Here is an 18,439-nt window from a genome sequence, read left to right on the forward strand (position 1 = left end):
CTTTATACTGGATTTTGCTTTTTGATAAAACACAAAGCCTGCCATATCCACGTCATCTACAAAGCCTGCAGCAACGAAAGCCAGGCCCCTGTCCGCTACCAGCCCCAAGCGGCCACCCTCTGCCACACCTGGCCTAAACAAAAAACCCACAAGCCCTACTGCAGGTCCTACTTCAGCCACTACTACTAAACGCCCAGCCACCAGCACTACACGTCCCTCCACCCTAGCTCCAAAAGAGACTAAACCAAAGGTAAGAAACTACTTGCTTTTGTGTGGGAGCTCCGAGAACTTATTTACATGTTAAATTACCAGCTGTCTTACCAAAGAGTTCAAAACATAATTGGAGTGCTGATCATTGGAGGATAAGATCAGGAATGTGATTCACAGTGTTATGAAAGCCTCACTGTTATTAGTATCAGCTTCCACTAACCCACTTATGGCATAGGGTCCCAAGCATTTAATTGAGCTTTAAGGTCCCTTCCAACCCAGTCTACTCTGATTTTGTGATTTCTACCCATTACTAAGAGGAGGGTTTTTTAAATACAGATACACTACAAAGATAAGATAACTCTTAAATCCAGACAAGAGCATGGGAAAACTGAATGGAGAGCTTCTGTATTATGGAGGGGGGGAATCAGTTTGAACATTTCAGTATTTCCCACTTATTGTCTCTTTATGATGTCTGGTCATTATAAAAACTGTATAAAGATAACTGATAATACACTTACGTGCTTAGGAAATATTGGAGATTTGTAATTCTCCAATAAGAGCAGATTTGTGAACAGTTCTTAGTGTTTCATCTTAAAGCTAATGAAGTTTACTCTTTAATATGTAATATTCAGAGCAGGAAATGTCCCTTGAATATTCCCCACATTAACATGTGATATTGTAAAGAAAAAGAATTCAGATTGAAAGGGAATGTGAAAATGTTTCAGAAGCTTTCAGTTGATGTTTACATGCTCTAGCATTTCTGCTAGACATTAAAGCTTAAATAACTGCTTTTGAGTGTCTTTTAAAACTAAATAAATGAAAATAACAAAAAGAGTATGACAGCACAGGCATAAATCTGCCCTTTTTTTTCTGTGAACCAGTGTCTTTGATTTTAAGTTTTTGCAGGATTTTGAATCCCTTTTTGATGAGGTCAAAATCTCATCTCATTTGGTTTTGTACATTAACTCAGTATTTTAATACTCCAGAGATCAGTCAGTTTACAAACAGGTGACTTTCCAGGGACAGACATGAAAGAGTTTTCCAACTGACGAATGAACCACAGACACTTAATTCGTAAGCTCATAGTGTTTTAGTGAATGCCTCCTTCGCTTAGGAAGCATTTCTACTCATGAACGAAAGAAATCTCTCTCAAAAGTATTGCTAGTGGACTGATCTTTTCCATTTTGTTCTGAAAACAGAACCTTGTTCACATCTGTAAATGGCCTCCAGACGTTAATTCTGAAATTACGGGAATTCTGACACTCAGCAGGGTTTGTGCTCTGTGACCTGCATTGAATATAGTCACTTCTGCATGCCTTAATTATATTTTTTAGTCTGCATTATACTGTTCCAGCAGCATCTAGCTTATGCATTTAAGAATTTAAACAATTTCAATTTATTTCAGGCTTTTTGTTGGCAAACACTTTGAAGGTACTGTCAGTGAAATACTGCCTTTAATGTAGCCTGTTTGTTTTCAGGCTGCAGATGCGAAGACCACAGATAAGCGGACCTCACTTTCAAAGCCTCCGACAGCTGCCACTTCTAAAACTACTGTTAGGAGCAGCCCTGTTGCTCCTAAGACACCGGCAGCATCACCAGTTGCTGCAACTGCTGCTATGAAAAATACTGCTACTTCTCCACCGAAGAGGCCAACATGTAAGTATTGTCTTGGTTTTTCTTCGAGGGATCTTTCTTTCTAACCAGCTGCAGGTTTCTGTTTGAGTAGCACCATTAGTTCACTCTGTGATGTCTTTCTCACATATTCCAGGGTGCTGACTGCTTTTTCCTGTGTTTGGGTCATCCCATGGCCTTGTCAGTTTATTAAAATTAGTCTCTGGTAAACAAGCTTGTGATCTTCAGTTCAAAAGGAGAAAAAAGAAGGAAAAAAAAACCAACCTTGACATGTAGCTATTTTTGAGAAGCCATAGCTCCTGTTAACCAGTACTTCTGAGAGGCGTAGCCCGGCCTACCTGTCAGTCAGGAGTTGACCTGAAACTCAGTGATAGCTGAAACATCAATCCTTTTAATACAACACACGACAAGATCCTGTGCAAAGGCACAGAGACCATAGGTCAGATATTTTTTGCCTCTTCAGGGCCTCCTTCTTCAAAAACAAATCTGAGTGATCTTCAAGGACAACTTGGACCAGCTCTGTATGATTCAGGGTTAATACAATTACTGAATGGGATTGATTAAAGAAAAAGGACGCTATTACCTCTAAATTTTGCCATAGTAACAGTTAGAATAGGCACTAAAACCAATTTAAAACTTGGGGAAAGCAAATCTGCAGAAGAGAACTTGAAGTACTCAAGCTAGTGCATCTGAAGAACAAATAAGTTTAAACAGAAGTGAAGGCTTTTTACTAGTGCACAAAGAATTTGGAGCTGAAATCACCATCAGCTTTATCAGAAAACTGTGTCCCACCCCAAAAGAGAGAACTTCCCATGAGTTTAACACAGTCAGTGTGAAACGTCAGCAGCATATTAGCATCTTGAAAATGTAGTTTTCACTGGAGCTTGAGAGATTTAATGTCAGATTAAAATATAGTTAAATAATCTCAAGTCTTTTCCAATGACTAGACCTCATTGGCAAAATTTGCCAATAAACATGTGAAACTAGTAATATGTATTGCTGTTTTGTTCTATGAGTCCCAAAGCATGAATTCATAATCCATCTTTCCCAAAAGAATAGTAACTTTTTAACTATGTTGGAATATATCAGGCTAGATGTACATTCCATACGTTGTGCTCTAGGGGAAGATATAATTAATCGAGTTTGGAGGAAGTGTTGCACCTTCCAAAAGCCATGGATCTTCACTGATCCTGGGGACATCCTTGTAAAATACATTGTGTGGTCTTTTAGGCAAACTGTAGCCCAGAATGCTTAATATGTTTTAATGAGTTTGGTTAATTTTCCTTCCAAAATTGAGGCGCAAACAAAGACACATTTTCTGATGACATTTGAAAAGAGATGGAGTCAATGATGCAGAGAGGCAGGAAGGGTGTTCCAAGCGGCAAGATGTACAGATGAAGAGGCTTCTGCACCAGCAAGGGTGGTGGGATGTTGCCAAAGTACAGTGAGAACTGGGTGGGCGAGGGAGAGATGAGGTCAGCTGGAGAAACTCTGTCAGGAGCTAAAGCTGCTTTGTCTGAATCTGGAAACACAGAGGAGTCATGAATGGTAAAAGAAGGGAGCCTTATTTTGGATGAGGAGAAAGCAGTGGTGTGACAGAGGGTGAAGTGTTGGGGTGTCTAAAGGGGAATCGCAATGAGCCAAACACAGTTCAGTTTAGGTGGAACATACGCAGCTTCAGCTAGATGCATAGATGGAAGTGGTGGAGACCTGGATCTCTTCAGAGCACAGTTTCTCGTGACACTGCATTAAGCCAGATTTTATGTTTCTGGCTAAAGATGGGATCTCAGAAGGCCATCTGCTCTTGCTTTTCATGTGTCAAAAGATACTCGCTTTGTCATGGTGTGCTCAAATGTTTAGTCATTCTCACTATTCAAAAATACGTGTATAGTGATTTGTTTTGAAATAATATGGTTTCACTTTTTTAGGTATTATATGTCAGTCATTCTCTAATGAATGAGTGTCATGGACTATGTAAGGCTTGATTTTTTTTTTTTATTATTATTGTTTAATTAAAATATTTCTTTTTAGTTTCCTTCTCTCCTTGTGAAAATTACTTTTATGTTTATACAGGACGAACTCTCTGTCTTTCAGATCAGAAGATCAGTCTTTAACCATTTTCCCAGTAGCTTTATCATTCTCCAGGTTTTCAACCTCACATGCTAATAACACAGACAAAAATGTTCCAGTATTTGGCTCCCCACTGACACGAGTAGCAATGACATCTCTATATTAAAGTAACGTATTAGTCCTCTTGCCTTTACATAAAACAAAGTCTGTTCCGGCCATACAGTTTTCCCAATTAAAACTGTGGTCTCAAGGAATGAGATTAGGTTGGTTTGACAGGACCTTTTTTGAAGTGTTTGGTATTAATTATATATCTATCCTCCAGGCCTTATTAAATTATCCAAATGTGTTTCATCTCATTAGCTAGTATCTTATCTGTGGTGTTTAATTGAATGCTTTTAGCAAAGTCAGAATGGAGTGATCCATGCTAACTTGGCCTGTAGGTATCTGCCTCTTTCGCTTGCTCTATTCTATATTGGTATTCCGTAAAGTACCCTGACAGCTACTTGGATTTATCTAAAAATCTAAGACTGTTAATGAAAATTAAGTATTAGAAGACAGGGGGTTTCATAATTTGTAACTCAGATTTTTCCATTTATTGTTTGCTTTTAACGTTGCGTTTCTTTGGCTACTGAAGTGAAACAGATTTTAGCCAGAGTTGCTCATTACTAATAGTAAAAAGCTACAACTTAATTATCAAAGAACTCCTTAAAATAAGGTTCTAGTTACATTTTTCAGTGTGTGTTTTTTGTCTTGATCAATTCTGTGTATAGTTTTCTTCTGCTCTGAGAAATACAGATGTGTTTCTGGTTTGCACTGTCCTCTACCTATGTGAAATGTAATCAGGTCATGATCATTGCAGTTTGCCCAAAGGCGTAATTCAGTTTAGTGATTGATTTTTGGTCTTATACAATTATAATAGGGACCAAAATATGTGCAGTAACTTCTGTGCAAGAAAAATTGGCATGGGTTAGAACCGATCTAGCAATGGGACCAAGGTTATAGAAGGACAACTGGGGTTCTGCTTTTGCTATTTGGTAAAGAAAGGAGCTGTGTTTTGGGGGTTGGTTTGTTGTTTGTTTGGTTTTTTTCTTGTTTGGTTGTTTTTTTTAAAGAAATTGAAGTGCAGTGAGATTAAAATAGTCTTACTGCTGTCTGATTCAGTAAGTTATTCTGAAAAAAATATTTTAAAGACATTATTATTTAAAAAATCCCCTTTTATTGTTTGGCTGGGCAGGATGTTGGGCCATCTAGTCTTGGGTCATGTTTTGTCAAGAAAGGTTGGACTAGATCATCCTTGAGGTCCCTTCCAACCAGGGATCCTAGGATTCTGTGAAGCGCAAGCCATACCCCAGGTGTGTGGCATCACTGAGTGATGACTCTTTAGATAAATAGATCTTTTTTACTGGAAAGCATGAGTGGGATTTGCTGTTACAAGGAGGACCTCAGCCAGGTGTTTGAAGAAAGCAGTTAATTCTTTCTTCCAAGCATTATGTTTGAAATGGGGCCTGTGAGTAGAGAGGACCATTGGTCTGTGAGGAGCTGCAGAGAGACCCTAACCTCAGGGGAAGCTGTGTGACCCCAGGCGTCTCATCTGTGCAGAATGGCTTCCACTTTGAAATACTGACAAGTATGTTTTGTGTTGGGCAGCCATCAAGACTGAGGCAAAGCCTGCAGATGCCAAGAAGACCACTGCAAAGTCACCATCAGGTAACTAACTATTCAGTTCCCATCTAAATCAAATCCTCCTGTTAGGGGCTGTGTTGGTCCTATCTTTAGGACTCTGAGGAAGTTTGTATAAACGGCCTCTGACCTATCTTTTTCCCCTTTCCCTCCAACTATGGCTGTGATCATTGCAGCAGACTTGAGCCGCCCTAAGAGTGCTACTGGAAATGCAGTAAAAAGCAGCACCACCACTTCTACCACCTCCGTCAGTGCACCTACTTTACCTGGAGTAGCCACCAGTCGTCCCAAACCCAAGCCTGCTGCAACCAAACCCACCACACCCTCTACCACAACAGCAGATGCTAAAAAAACAACTGCTAAGGTTCCAGCTAAACCCAGCAGCGTTTCCAAGCCACCTCGCCCGACCAGCAGTGCTTCTGCTCCAGATCTGAAAAATGTACGTTCCAAAATTGGATCAACAGATAACATTAAGCATCAGCCTGGTGGAGGAAAGGTGAGTTTCTTCAAACTTGGTAACAACATGTGCGTTGGAACAGTAGCTCTTAAGCATTAGGGGTGCTCTTTGCTAATTTTGGTGGCTGTGTCCTCACTGCTTTTCTCATTTATGCTCTGCAGAGCTCCTCTTTGGGTTCTTGGTTTATGCACAAGGCATTAACAAAGCAGTGATAGTAGCGTACAGAAGGAATCTGCTTTAATTAAGAGCCTTCATGGTGTTTATTGGCATACGTACAGGAATTCAGAATTCTGTGGTTCTGTTTTTCTGTTGTACTTCCTGACATAGGAACTAGTTGGTATTGATAGCTCAAAATCTTGTCTATATTCCAAAACCTTGCCTGAACAGAGGATTTGAATCTGCTGAATGGTACACAAGGTGGATTAATGCAGGAAATCTGGATTCAGGAGCAAGTTCCACAGCACCTTTTCCAGGTCTAAGAGCAGGGGAGCTGTTCAATTTGTCAGGCCTAAAGCTGAAATGAATGGGTCTCTCTATGTGGCTTTTTGGATAACCTCTGGTGGCTGCAGGAAAAGAAGAGGGTGGTGTTGAATGATCTATAGGGAGAAGCATGCACATTGTACTTGAGGCTCTCAGTCAGTAAGGGTCTTACATTACACTTTCACTGTGAATATCTACCATGTAAATGGTAAAGGTTTAGGGATATACCAGTATCTCTCTTCTGAGGGTTTAAATTATTTTGTGGATACGCATAATCATAAAACCTTTATTGGATATTGTATAACAGATACACTCATTTTTGCCTGACCAAATATGTTAGCAGCTTGCCCGTAGTCAGAGGGCTTTAATTTCCACGGAGTGGAACAGATTTGCCCACTTATCTCTGCTGCAGGTCTGTGATAATGAATAACTTCAGTCTCATGCCAAGAGAGTATGGCTCATGCTGGGAGCCTTAATCTCCTCTCAGGCACATTAAAGTCAAGGGCATCCTTGGGCTGTGGTGGTATATGTCACAGACAGCATCAATATAGCATGGATTTATTCTTTGGAGTTAAAGAGTATCATAGTACAGTCCTCAGAGCCTAGGCATTTAGAGGACAGAAACTTCCACTCTTCAAAATGGAGTTTCTATAAATGACAAAAAAGTCTGCTGAAAAGCAGGAGGGAGACCCTTTCTTGTACTGTATAGTGTAGCTTGAAAGCAAACAGAAGTTAAGAAAGCCTACTGCCATCTGCTCAAAAAGAATAGAGAAGATTGTTCTGTTATTTCAAATTGTGCCAGTGGCTCTGAGGATTGCAGAGCTTCTTAGCTTACAGGGTTATTGTGGCAGCTCAAGGGAATTTATTTTTACATTTAATTGTACTACACTTTATTTTCTAAGTGTTTTAATGGAATTGTTAAATCCCAACAATTGTACTTTTAAGAAAATGGTACTTTTTGTAGTCCTATTTATGCAGAGATGGTTTTAGAAGCTGAAAATGTCATAGAAGTGCTAGGGTTTTTTTGTTTCCTGTTCTTTTGCTGGTAGGCTAGTGAAATACAGAATTTATACTGACACAAACCCCACCCCCCCACCCCCCAAGAAATGCAGGTTCTGCTGCACTTATATGGATCTAGATGAGTAGAAGAATGGATGTTCTCAGGTAGTTGCTGAATTTTTCTAAACCCTGGATGTTTTCATTCAGTTTTCTGCTTAGCTGGATTAGTAGGTCCACTGGCATTTGATTAGTTAAAAACTGTATCAGAAATTGATCTCAATGCCCGAGTCAAATCAGTGTGGGGGTGTGAAATCAGAAAAGAAAGCACAGTGTATCTGTATCCAGCTGAGCTCTCAGACCTCAAAGGCAAAGAACATCAGCCAGTGGTGTGTGTTTGCCTCTCAGATCTGTACAACATCCTCCCTGTGAAGGAGTTGTCCTGCGCTGCTGTTGGGTTACTAAAGGATTTGTTGTAATTTTTTGGCAGAATATAATGGACTGGGGTCACTTGAAGACTTGCCAGTGTGACTATTGGGGAAATGAGATGCCAAGGAAGGGCATCGACAAGCTTTTTGAGAAATGGAGAGCTTAATTATTGCTTTGTGACCCCTGGTGCCTGTTTCAATCTGTGTCTGAGTGATGTTGCCTCCCTTCCACCCCCTTAGTTTTATTGCTCCTGGGCACAGGATTATACTTTGCCTGAGAATTACAGCATGTGAGAAGTTCTCCTGGGTCATCTGCTCCACTGAGTTTATCTGGATAGCTTGTGTTCCTGTACTCTCCTGCCCACAGTTTTGCTTTTGCTGGTTGAAATCATCCATTTGTCTCCATCTAGGGGAAAATAGAGAAAAGGCCAGAATCAGCCGCTGCTGCACGAAAGTCTGAACCCAATGTGGTCTCTAAAATGGCTACTACTAAAACAACCGTATCAAAAGAGGGTGCCCCAAAACAGCCCAATGGGAAAGTGAGTTTATTTCAGACTTTTCTCTGTGGAAGATGAAGGACAACATTTCCATTTTGAGTCACTTTCCCTTCTCTTCAACTCTTCTGCTTTCTTCTGTCAGTGTCACTGTTCCTTGCACAGACACTCTTCCAGTTTTTTCTTGTAAACTCTACAATGTTCTCAGTTAAACACATTCAGAGATCACTGTCAGAGGTATCTTTTCCATGCCTGCTGTGTGTAAATGTTTTCAGAGCAGTGTCCTCCATTCTCACTTTTAGACAGATAGGCTTAACTTTTGTAGAATCATAGAATCAGAATGGTTTGGGTTGGAAGGGACCTTAAAGCCCATCCAGTTCCAACCCCTTACCATGGGCAGGGACACCTTCCACCAGACCAGGTTGCTCCAAGCCCCATCCAGCCTGGCCCTGAACACTGTCAGGGATGGGGCAGCTGCAGCTTCTCTGGGCAACCTGTGCCAGAGCCTCACCACCCTCACAGGGAAGAATTTTGAGTCAGAGCTTTCCTTTCTGACCAGTTCTTCATACACAGCACTAGTTTATAACTAGGAAGAGCGAGCTTTAGTTCAACAGTGCCTGTTCTACGATTGCAGACTAACAAAGGCTTAGTATTTTTCCTGCAATATTTCCAAACCAGTTGTATCAAGACTCCTTAACTCCATGCATTAGGTGGCCACCATCTGATGGGTTACTCTGAAGCTGGTGTGACATGGTATTTCAGCATGAGAGAATGAGGAATGAGGAGGGAGTGCCTGCAGTGCTCGTTTAATTCAGATATTATCAGGCAGAGCCTGTTGATGAATGGATGGAACTTGTACCTCTAGAGAAGTCAGGAAACCACTGTCTACTTCCACTGCATGAGTACATTTTCAGAGCTGCTGTTGCACTGAATCCAGTGTTTCTGAACTGGCTAAGGAGCTTTTTGAAACCTGCTGAAGTGAGAATGTTCTGGTGATTCCTTTTGTGCTTCAAATTTATCACCTCTTTTTAAAAGTAGGATACAGCTTCTACCACGTTCTGTGCTGTGTTAAATAACGCCCAGACTAAACATGTGTTGTAACTAACCTTTGTAAACATGGGCCTCTTACTCTAACTCAGTTGCTACCTTTGTGGGTAAAAGCTCACTTAGTATACTCCTTTTGTACTTTGAAACAGAATAATTTTGATTTAAAGGAGAAGCAATTAACGTAAGATTCATCTGATAAAATTTAAGTGAAGGTTTGACAACTTTCATCAGAAGAGTAGTTCCTCATCTGCCGCCCAGGGGGTTTGAAAGACATTACCCAAGACTGGAGCCAGTCCAGGCAAGTGAAGGTGCAGGCTCAGAGCAGTTCATAGTGTTGTTGGAGGTGGAGCCATAGAGGAAGGAGGTAGCTGAGCTGGCTTCCCCTCCTCTGAGAAAGGTCTCACCAGAGCGCTCCTGAGAAGCTTTGCAGGGGACAGAGACAGCCCCAGCCCTTCTGGCAGGCAGGCTCCTACCTGGAGATGCTAACCCACAGATCATATGAAGAAGCGGTCTTCACAGAAGCGCTTAAGCTCTCGCACTAACACTGTCTGTGCAGCCTCTTGTTTCGTTCACTTGTTTTTCCTCACTCTCCTTCTCAGTTGCTTTCACACCTAATACTAAAGTTGGATTGAGTTTAACACAACTCTTTGTTTATCCACCATGTTAGAGCATCCACTCCAGCCTGCCATATGACAACTCTAACCAGTCCTCTTCCCTTGTGTTGTTTTCCATTCTGTAACATTCCAGGTCCAGATAGTCTCCAAAAAAGCGAACTACAGCCATGTTCAGTCCAAGTGTGGTTCCAAGGACAATATTAAGCATGTCCCTGGAGGTGGGAATGTAAGTATGGGCTCTGGGCAAGTTGTCTTTCTACTAACTCCTTCTCTTGTACTATGTTTTTTTATGTCAGTCTTAAGAACGCTCTTGTTTCAGTCAGAAAGGTGTAGCAGAGTTTCAGGGCTTCTGGAATTAATGTAGGCTGGAGAATTCTTTATTTTTTCCCGATGGGATGCTAGGGTGAATGTGTGTGTTTTGTTTCTTTGTGCTACGCATACACCTGACCTGTATCTCGTGTTTTATGTGTTATTTATTCATCACCAAATGTAGGACGTGCACACCATTGACCCCAGGAGTTAGCTTGCTGTGGGTTCCCTCTGCAGTCAATGGAGGCACCTCATCAGTCCTCTGACCTGTTTCAGATGTCTGGTTTTTCAGATGAAATCCACTGTGGCCTAGAAGTGCCTGTTACTCTTCACTGGCTAATAGGGCCTGAGTCAGATTGATTTCACTTCGTGTTTTACAAGAAGGGACACTTTGGGGAAAAAAGGAGGAGAAGACTCAGGGGTTTAATTTTTGAGCTGCAGTTAACTTCTAAATCTAAAGGCTACTGTATCTCTGGCAGCAGGGTTGTGCTTTTTAAAATAGAAGGCCAATGGTGTAATGTCTCTGTACTTGGTTACGGGTATTATATTTTGACAGTGTCTAGAAAAACCAACCCGGTTAAATACGTAGATACACTATAGCTTTTGAAAAGATGACATAGTTTGGCAGGCTTGTTTCCTTGTGAGCAAATCTGTACTACCTTAACAAATCTATGCTAGGCTGTTTGTACTGGGGGTAGTCTGCAGAAGTACAAAGATTGGATGGTTTCAAAAAGACAGTGAAGTACTTAAGCCCAAGAAAGCTTCTTCCATTGATGTTTAAAAATGCCAAGTTCCTGTGGAGTCAGGTTCAGCTATTGCATCTCATAGAATCATGAAAATACAGGTCGGAAGGACCTCAAAAGATCATCTGGTGGAATCTTTCTCGGCAAAGCATGATCCAGACTGAATGGCCCAACACCCTGTCCAGCCAAATCTTAACAGTATCCAACACTGAGGAATCCACCACTTCCCTGGGCAGATTATTCCAGCTGATTGTTCTCATTGTGAAGCATTTTCCTCTAGTGTCTGGTACGAATCTCCCTGCGAGTAACTTGTGCCCATCGCTCCTCTTTTCTGTGAAACTCCTTGTAAAAAGGGAGTGAGTCTCTGTTATCTTTGTATCTACCCTTTAAATACTGGGACATGGTGATAGGGTCTCCCCTTACCTGCTTTTTCTGTAGGCTGAACAAGCCCAGTTCTCTCAGCCTTTGCTCGCATAGTTTTCTAGTCCTTGGATCTTTGTGGCTCTTCTCTGGACCCTCTCCAGTCTGTCTGTATCTTTGTTGTATAGCGGGGACCAAAACTGAACTCTATTACCGGTGTGGCTTTCTGTGTGCCCAGTGACTGAGAGCCAGCATCAATGAAACTGCCTGCAAATACTCAATTTCTGGGGCCAGACGCTGTTTTGACTTAGTGTGTTCTGTTTGATGTCTGGTTCAACGGATACAAAAGCTAGGTAGAACCTGCCTGTGCTGCAAACTGCCACTTGCCTTATGAAATATTTGTGTATTTGTCTAGCTGGCTGAACGTTTACATGACCAAATCTTCCATAAATCTTTGCAAGAGGCAACCAGCTCTGGGTTCTTGCCAAACTCATTCCCTGCAGGCTGGTTTCCAAGGTGGTAAAAGACAGATGTTGAAGTCACACATGAAGTGTTCATTTAACTAATCTTAACTTCCCATTGAGAGTTGCTGAGCATGTATCCCTGATACCCTCCTTTCCTTCCAGTTTGTGGATTCTTACAGTGGTGGGATTTGCCATCTTATTTGGTGTTTCCGTGACTTAGCCAACACTTACAGGAATGTATACACGTGTGTATAGACCTTCCCATAGAAATGCTCATGCAGGAGAATTCTCTGTGCCATAGAAAGATAAACTGATGGTGAGACCATCACATCAATCAGGTGCCCTCATAATATTTTTTTAGCTATGTATCTTTCTGTTCCTACTGCAGATTCCATCTGGGTTTGTCACCCAGGTTTGGAACACAGACTGTTTGTACATAATATGTGGTTTGTGGCAGAAGTCCTTTTGGCTCTGCTGTTAACAGCTGTTGTAACCTCACTGCTCATGCAGTCAAAGGAGCTGTATTTTACAAGCAGCTTTAATTTTGCCACTCTTACCTTTTATAGCCTTTTAGTGGACAACAAGTCAAGCATATTTTTCTTTTTTTTTTTTTTTTTTCACAACAAAGATGTGATTTCAATGTGGGGATGTTTTCTTGCTTGATGAACTACACATGTGAACTATTCTTCCTTCCAGTGAATCACCAAACCCATCCTTTCCTCTTTACTGTCCTGCCCCAGGGACATTCCCAACTCTAGGGGACAAGTGTGCCTGCTTTCATTTTCTCTTCTTCCACACCCTCCTTTTATCACTGTAGTTTTTCTCTTTGCTCAACTACATAAGCTTTTTGCTTTGGGAATAAAGTGCTTATTATTTCTTAGTTCCAAATGCCCCCAAAACGGCTTCAGAATTTCTCAGTCTTCCAATGCCCCCAAGCCCAGAACAGGCAGCACCAGTGTGAGGAGACAAGACACAGTGACCAGTCTGGCTTCCTATAAAAGCACTTTCTTCATTTTTTTATCTGCTTGCTCCCTTTGGGGCACCATAACATTAGTGTCTTCTTTCAAGATGTTTTCGTGTTCAGATAATTACAGGGATCACTTCTGATGGAATACTTCGCAGTGTTTAATTCCTGAAATACACTGCTGATGGGGATATCTGGAAAAATCCATTGTTCTAGTCTGTGGCTTCAGTTAAAGATTTTAGGAGTCCTGTGGACAAGAGCTGTGGTTAGTAGCAAATTATGATTCAGCTTCAGGGTCGTTCTGATAGTAGCGATGGACATCCTACCACAGTGAAATGGTTTCCTAGGTGGTACACTCTGTTTGGGTACCCATTTTGCCTAATATCCACAGAGGTAATTTCTTCTCCCCTTCAAGATACCCAACAGGACTTGTTCAAAAGCAGTAGATACTGTTCCTACTCACATTAATATTTCCCAGAAATATCTTGACATATTGTTAGGTTTCCTGGGTAAAAGCTTTTTGTTTTAGTATTTTCCCCCTCTCTTTTTAAAGAAAGCAAATGTAAAGAGGTAGATTTTACAAAGCACAGGTAACATATATGTTGTTGAAGATATAAAAAGGTGATTTGGAACGTACATATGTTTCTCTGCCCTTTTGCTTGACCTGCTTAGATGGGTTGGGAAATGGTCAGAGACAGAAAATCTAGAGGGAGATGAGGATCACGCTTCCCATCTGAGCCTCTGTATCAAGCTTTCAGACCTAAAGTTTATTTCTGGCACCAGAGTCTGAATATTTGGCTCTACAAATGCAAGCCCAAGCTTTTAAACCCAAAACAACTAATGTTAGCAGTCTTACAAGAAATACACTTGCATTTAGGTATAATTGTTTGGATCTCCAGGTGAAATCCTGAGGAGTCAAAAGTGGGTATGTCTGCCCTAGCTGATAGCAAACGTTGTATTAAAATGCATTCTGTGAAATAAATTTAGTTTTATTCCAGTTCTAAGTAAACAAATACTTATTATAAAAGCTGTAGTCACTTTACTAGCAGCCCCAAGAAAATCAGATTTTGTAGCTGTGATCTCACCTTTTGGAGTGTTTGGTGTCACTGAGTCAGGGTACACGAACATGGAACAGCAGGAGGCTGAACTGTGCTGTTCTACTGATTCTGAGCAAACAAGACATCAGGGGTTTGACTCATCCATCTTCATAAGTACTCAGAGGATTCATGCTTCCTGTGAAAGATGTATTGCAAATTATCATGGTAATTCTCAATGAGCTTTTAGAGTAGCGGGTAAGTGAATGAATTCTTGTCACATTCAGAAAGAAAGGTTTTCATTTTCTCTGCAAGATGATCTGTAGCAGAACTTTCTATGCACAGAGGTGCCAGCTGGTGGTTGCTGGCATCACTGGGAGAGGTGAACCTCTTAACATTACTACCAAACCCCTCCAGCTCTTTCCCATGGAAGTTACAAGGTCAGCAAGGTAGAACAGATGACTGGAAGTTCCTTCAGGTGTAATTATCCTATGTTTGTATGAAATGAAAGCTCTCCAGGTAGTCAGCAAGAAGTTCACTGTGGAATAGAGGAGTTTTTCATCCACCTGGAGCTGCAGGAGGAATGTTAAAGGTGTCAGAAATGTGGCTCTGTACAACACATGTGGTCCAGGTGTCAGAGATGGATTTTTTGGGGGGGCAAAAAAGACATCAAATCTGTGACATTTTGACTCCACCTTTGTCTTGCCTCAGAGAAGACACCTCTCCTCCCCAAGTTCAAACTGATGTCCACAAACACCACAGTAGAATATTTGGCTCATTGACTTAGCAGAAGGTCATTTACTGAGTCGTGTCTCACGATTTCATGAGACTCATGATTTCTGTATCACTGTACATTGTTTGTTTTTTGCTAATTGAAGGCTTTGCATGCCAGTATCGAGTCACTGGTAGAATGAGGTTAAAGGTAATAATACTGGGAATAGCTTTCCCTGCTTCTGGTGTTCTGTCTTTGAGAGTTTCTTTGAGTGGCTCGTTCCATCTGGGCATGATGCTCCTTCCTGGGTCCTGTTCTCATCAAGGAGGAAAGACCGCTGTGAGGAGGCTGTGAGCAGCCTGACAATGGGACATGGGTCTTCTGCATGTTAAAGGTGATGGGGAGTAAAAGTTGGAATTGGTGGCATGTCTCTGGCCCTACAGGAAGAGCATGGCTGAGTGAACTGGAAGATGACATCCATCCTGGTGACTGGACCCTGGCAATGGTCTGTGTCTTCAGGAGCAGAGCCAGTGCTGGGAAGAAACAGTCTGGGGGACATGGCAATGAGATCGGCTTTTTTGGCCCAAGTGCTTTTATGTTCCATGAATGTGCCATGAACTCAGGGCTGCCATTTCTAGTTACTGTCTATCTGTGAGTTTTATCTGGTCTTAATTTCTGTTAGCTCACATTAAGCACTTCTGGCTGGTGCAGGCCTTTAAATAATGCTAAAGCTGACTGTAGTGTTTGGCACAGGGGCTGAGAAGTCAATAATGCAGTAGAAAAGGTTCACTAAGCGTGACCTGGTGTTTGAGATGGCCCTTTGGCTTCCCGATTCCTGGGAAATGCTTCTCTGTGTTGAGTTGTTTCTTTTTGTTTTCTCTGTAGGTGCAGATCCAGAACAAGAAAGTTGACCTTTCCAAAGTGTCCTCAAAGTGTGGCTCTAAAGCAAATATCAAGCATAAACCAGGTAAAAAAAAATACCATTTCTTCACTATTTGTCTGTAGCTATTACATGTCACTTAAATATAGTCCTGGACTCTGACTGAAATAATTGAAGGGGGTTGTTGCTCTCAGGGAGTATTTCTAGGTGGCTAGCTGCTTTAGTAATTCCTAGTGGTTTCATCAATGGAGAATGCCCAAACCTTCATCTGTTTACAGAGGGCTTTGGGGCTCTCTGAACATAGGTTTGCTATGGAAGGATAAAGTAACTCCCCTCCAGTTCTTCAGAGCAGATACTAGGGTCTTTTTAGCCTTCAGTTCCGTAGCAGCTCCTGTCTTACATAAAACACTTTGGGCTCTTTCATGATGTATTATGGGATGAATGTGCAGGAATTATTTCTTCCCCGCTGGGAACACAGCAATTACTCTGTGTGAATTCCTGTGAATCTCACGTTTCCTAACCCCACAATGACCAGCCCACCACTCAGCTGGAGCACAGGCAAGTCTCAGGTTCAAGGTACTGTGCGTATAGGCAGATTGTTGGAACTGTACCTTTGTAGCATCCTAAAGTATGGTCAGTTCACTGATTTTTGCTCATTTGTCTGTATCTGAGGACAGTTACCTGCACAGGAGAACTCCTGGCAGTCAAACGTCCATGCATGAGGGACAAAGTGCACTGACCAACGCTGGAAGCAAATGCTACAAGCTTGTGCTTGTCTGCTCCTAGGAGTTTCCTGCGCTCCTTCTGCCAGCCTGTTAGGTTGAAAGCAGTTCAGCCTTACACATTGAGCCCCACGGTTCACTGCCTCCAAACGTGCTAAGGCTTTGAGAACGTGGTGCCACAAACGTGACCTCTGTTTATTCAAGGCTCTGTAATAACAGGCTCTGCACAATAGTAACTGCTCTTGTCCAAGGCTGATTAAAGCAGACTAATCCATCCATCTGCTGTCAGATGTTTTAACTGATTTTGTTAGACTGAATCAGTTGGCTTCTATGGTTGGCCATGCCAAGCTTCCAGAGTGCTGAAGACTGAGTATTTGGTGATGTTACTGGGAAGCAAATTTGTGCTTAGCAATACCGAGTGTTTTTTGAGAAACCTGCTGCAATATGGACTGCTCTTACAGTCTGAGTTGTTCATGGGAACTGCAGTATTCTAAATCTAGAAAAATCTTGATGGAAATCTACAGGTGTTTTCCTGACCTTCATGTTCTGATGAACCTGAAGTGTCCATCCACAGAATCACAGACTGGTTTGGGCTGGAAGGGACTTTGGCAAGGGACGCAGATAGGAGTGGGCAGCAGGTATTAGTTGTTGGAATCCCACCAGTGTGGGATCCAGTGGAAGTGGCATTTCACACCCCTGCTGGGGCAGTCAGATCTAGTGAGACAGTTGACCTGATGCTATCTCCCAGCCTGTCCGTCTGGATATGCGGTGTTCCTTACCTGAGCGCAACTTCAGGGCTCTCCAAAGTACAAGGAACCACCCAGTCGTTCCTTGGTGGGGGGCTGGGAAGGGGATGGATCTCAGCGGGACTTTCTGGAGGCATTAATAAACTCACTCCTACACAATCTTGTTCTAGGGGGAGGAGATGTCAAAATTGAGAACCAGAAGCTGAACTTCAAGGAGAAGGCGCAAGCCAAAGTGGGTTCTTTGGACAATGTGGGACACTTGCCAGCAGGAGGAACTGTGAAGGTGGGTGCAGTGAGCTCTCACATGTCAGGGTAGGATTTAAATTTGGTGGTGGTTCTTGTCCTGTAGCTTCTCTACCCCCAGCCTTTTAGAACCATCCACTTATTTCTGTGGCCTCTGTTGTGAACCCGAGGAGTAAGTATGAGCTGAAAAGGAGCTATGAACTACCTCAGTGGCTTACCCGAGTGGGCTTCCTGCAAGGTGTTACTCAGAGAGCTTCTACTGCCCATCTGCATCCTTCTCCTAAGAATCCTAAAGCAGGGATCACTCTGTAAACTGTAAGCCCAGCAGATAAGCTGCTTGTGACCCTTTCCCTGTTTTTTTACCCCTAGTAAAGCTGGGAAGACAGCACCTTGCAGATCTCAGGGGCACTTTTCAGCCTGAAGACCTTTTGTGCAAGGATAAGAAAGTATTGTTGTGCTTTCATTGCTGTGATTCAGTGCTTCTCCCCATGAGAACATCAACTGCCCCTAGCCTTGGCGGCACAAATTGCAGGTCTCATTACAGCAATGCAACATCTGTGCTTAGGGGAGGGAAATTACCCTGCTTGGCTGACCAACTGATGGATGTGTGGGCTTGACCTGTCACACCACATGATGTTCAGAGCAATGCTGGGGATTCTCTTTAGGTAGTCACTAACACCTGGGGGGTTTATATGAAGCACTGCTGCTTCTGAATTGGCTGGCAGCTCTGGAAGTGGAGAAAACAATCCGGTGAACAGCACCAGAACTGTTAAAATTTGAATTAGTGTTTGCTCCCAGCAGGAGAGGCAGAGGGAGGAGAAGGATACCCTCCTAAGCACTGAGTTCCCTCCGTTGCCCCAGCATTGTTTCGTTTGAGCACATTTGTGTTGTGGAAGGGTTCAGAGTTCAGCCATCTTGAGCTATTGTGTTAAATGCTGTGTGAATTTGAAAGAAATAATTGCTGTCCTAAAGAGCAGCTCATGCAGCAGAATTCACAAGTCTATTTAGGACGCATTTAATCATCTCCATTAAAACAAGGCAAGAGGTGACTGCCAGAACATTTGATGAGGGCGCATCAGGACTCTCCTATCTCCAGTCCTTTTTATAAACTTCAACCTGGCAAATGGGGCTCAGTGAAAAGCTGAAAGGAACTA

At 42.3% G+C, this 18,439-nt stretch overlaps 1 protein-coding gene across 1 annotated transcript in view; it reads left to right on the forward strand.

The window, feature by feature from the left end:
* MAP4 (microtubule associated protein 4) overlaps positions 1 to 18,439 on the forward strand; it is a 39,376-nt gene that overhangs the window by 17,352 nt on the left and 3,585 nt on the right. Inside the window, exons 3-10 of the mRNA XM_061474444.1 lie at positions 38 to 250; positions 1,689 to 1,866; positions 5,560 to 5,619; positions 5,769 to 6,088; positions 8,364 to 8,492; positions 10,242 to 10,334; positions 15,580 to 15,661; positions 17,213 to 17,325. Coding sequence (XP_061330428.1) covers positions 38 to 250; positions 1,689 to 1,866; positions 5,560 to 5,619; positions 5,769 to 6,088; positions 8,364 to 8,492; positions 10,242 to 10,334; positions 15,580 to 15,661; positions 17,213 to 17,325 — 1,188 coding nt within the window. The remainder of the gene's footprint in view (positions 1 to 37; positions 251 to 1,688; positions 1,867 to 5,559; positions 5,620 to 5,768; positions 6,089 to 8,363; positions 8,493 to 10,241; positions 10,335 to 15,579; positions 15,662 to 17,212; positions 17,326 to 18,439) is intronic.

Source organism: Pezoporus flaviventris, unplaced genomic scaffold (assembly GCF_033815535.1).
Source record: "Pezoporus flaviventris isolate CSIRO_AGI_PZ_B2104156 unplaced genomic scaffold, CSIRO_AGI_Pfla_v1 ptg000079l, whole genome shotgun sequence".
NCBI lineage: Eukaryota > Metazoa > Chordata > Aves > Psittaciformes > Psittacidae > Pezoporus > Pezoporus flaviventris.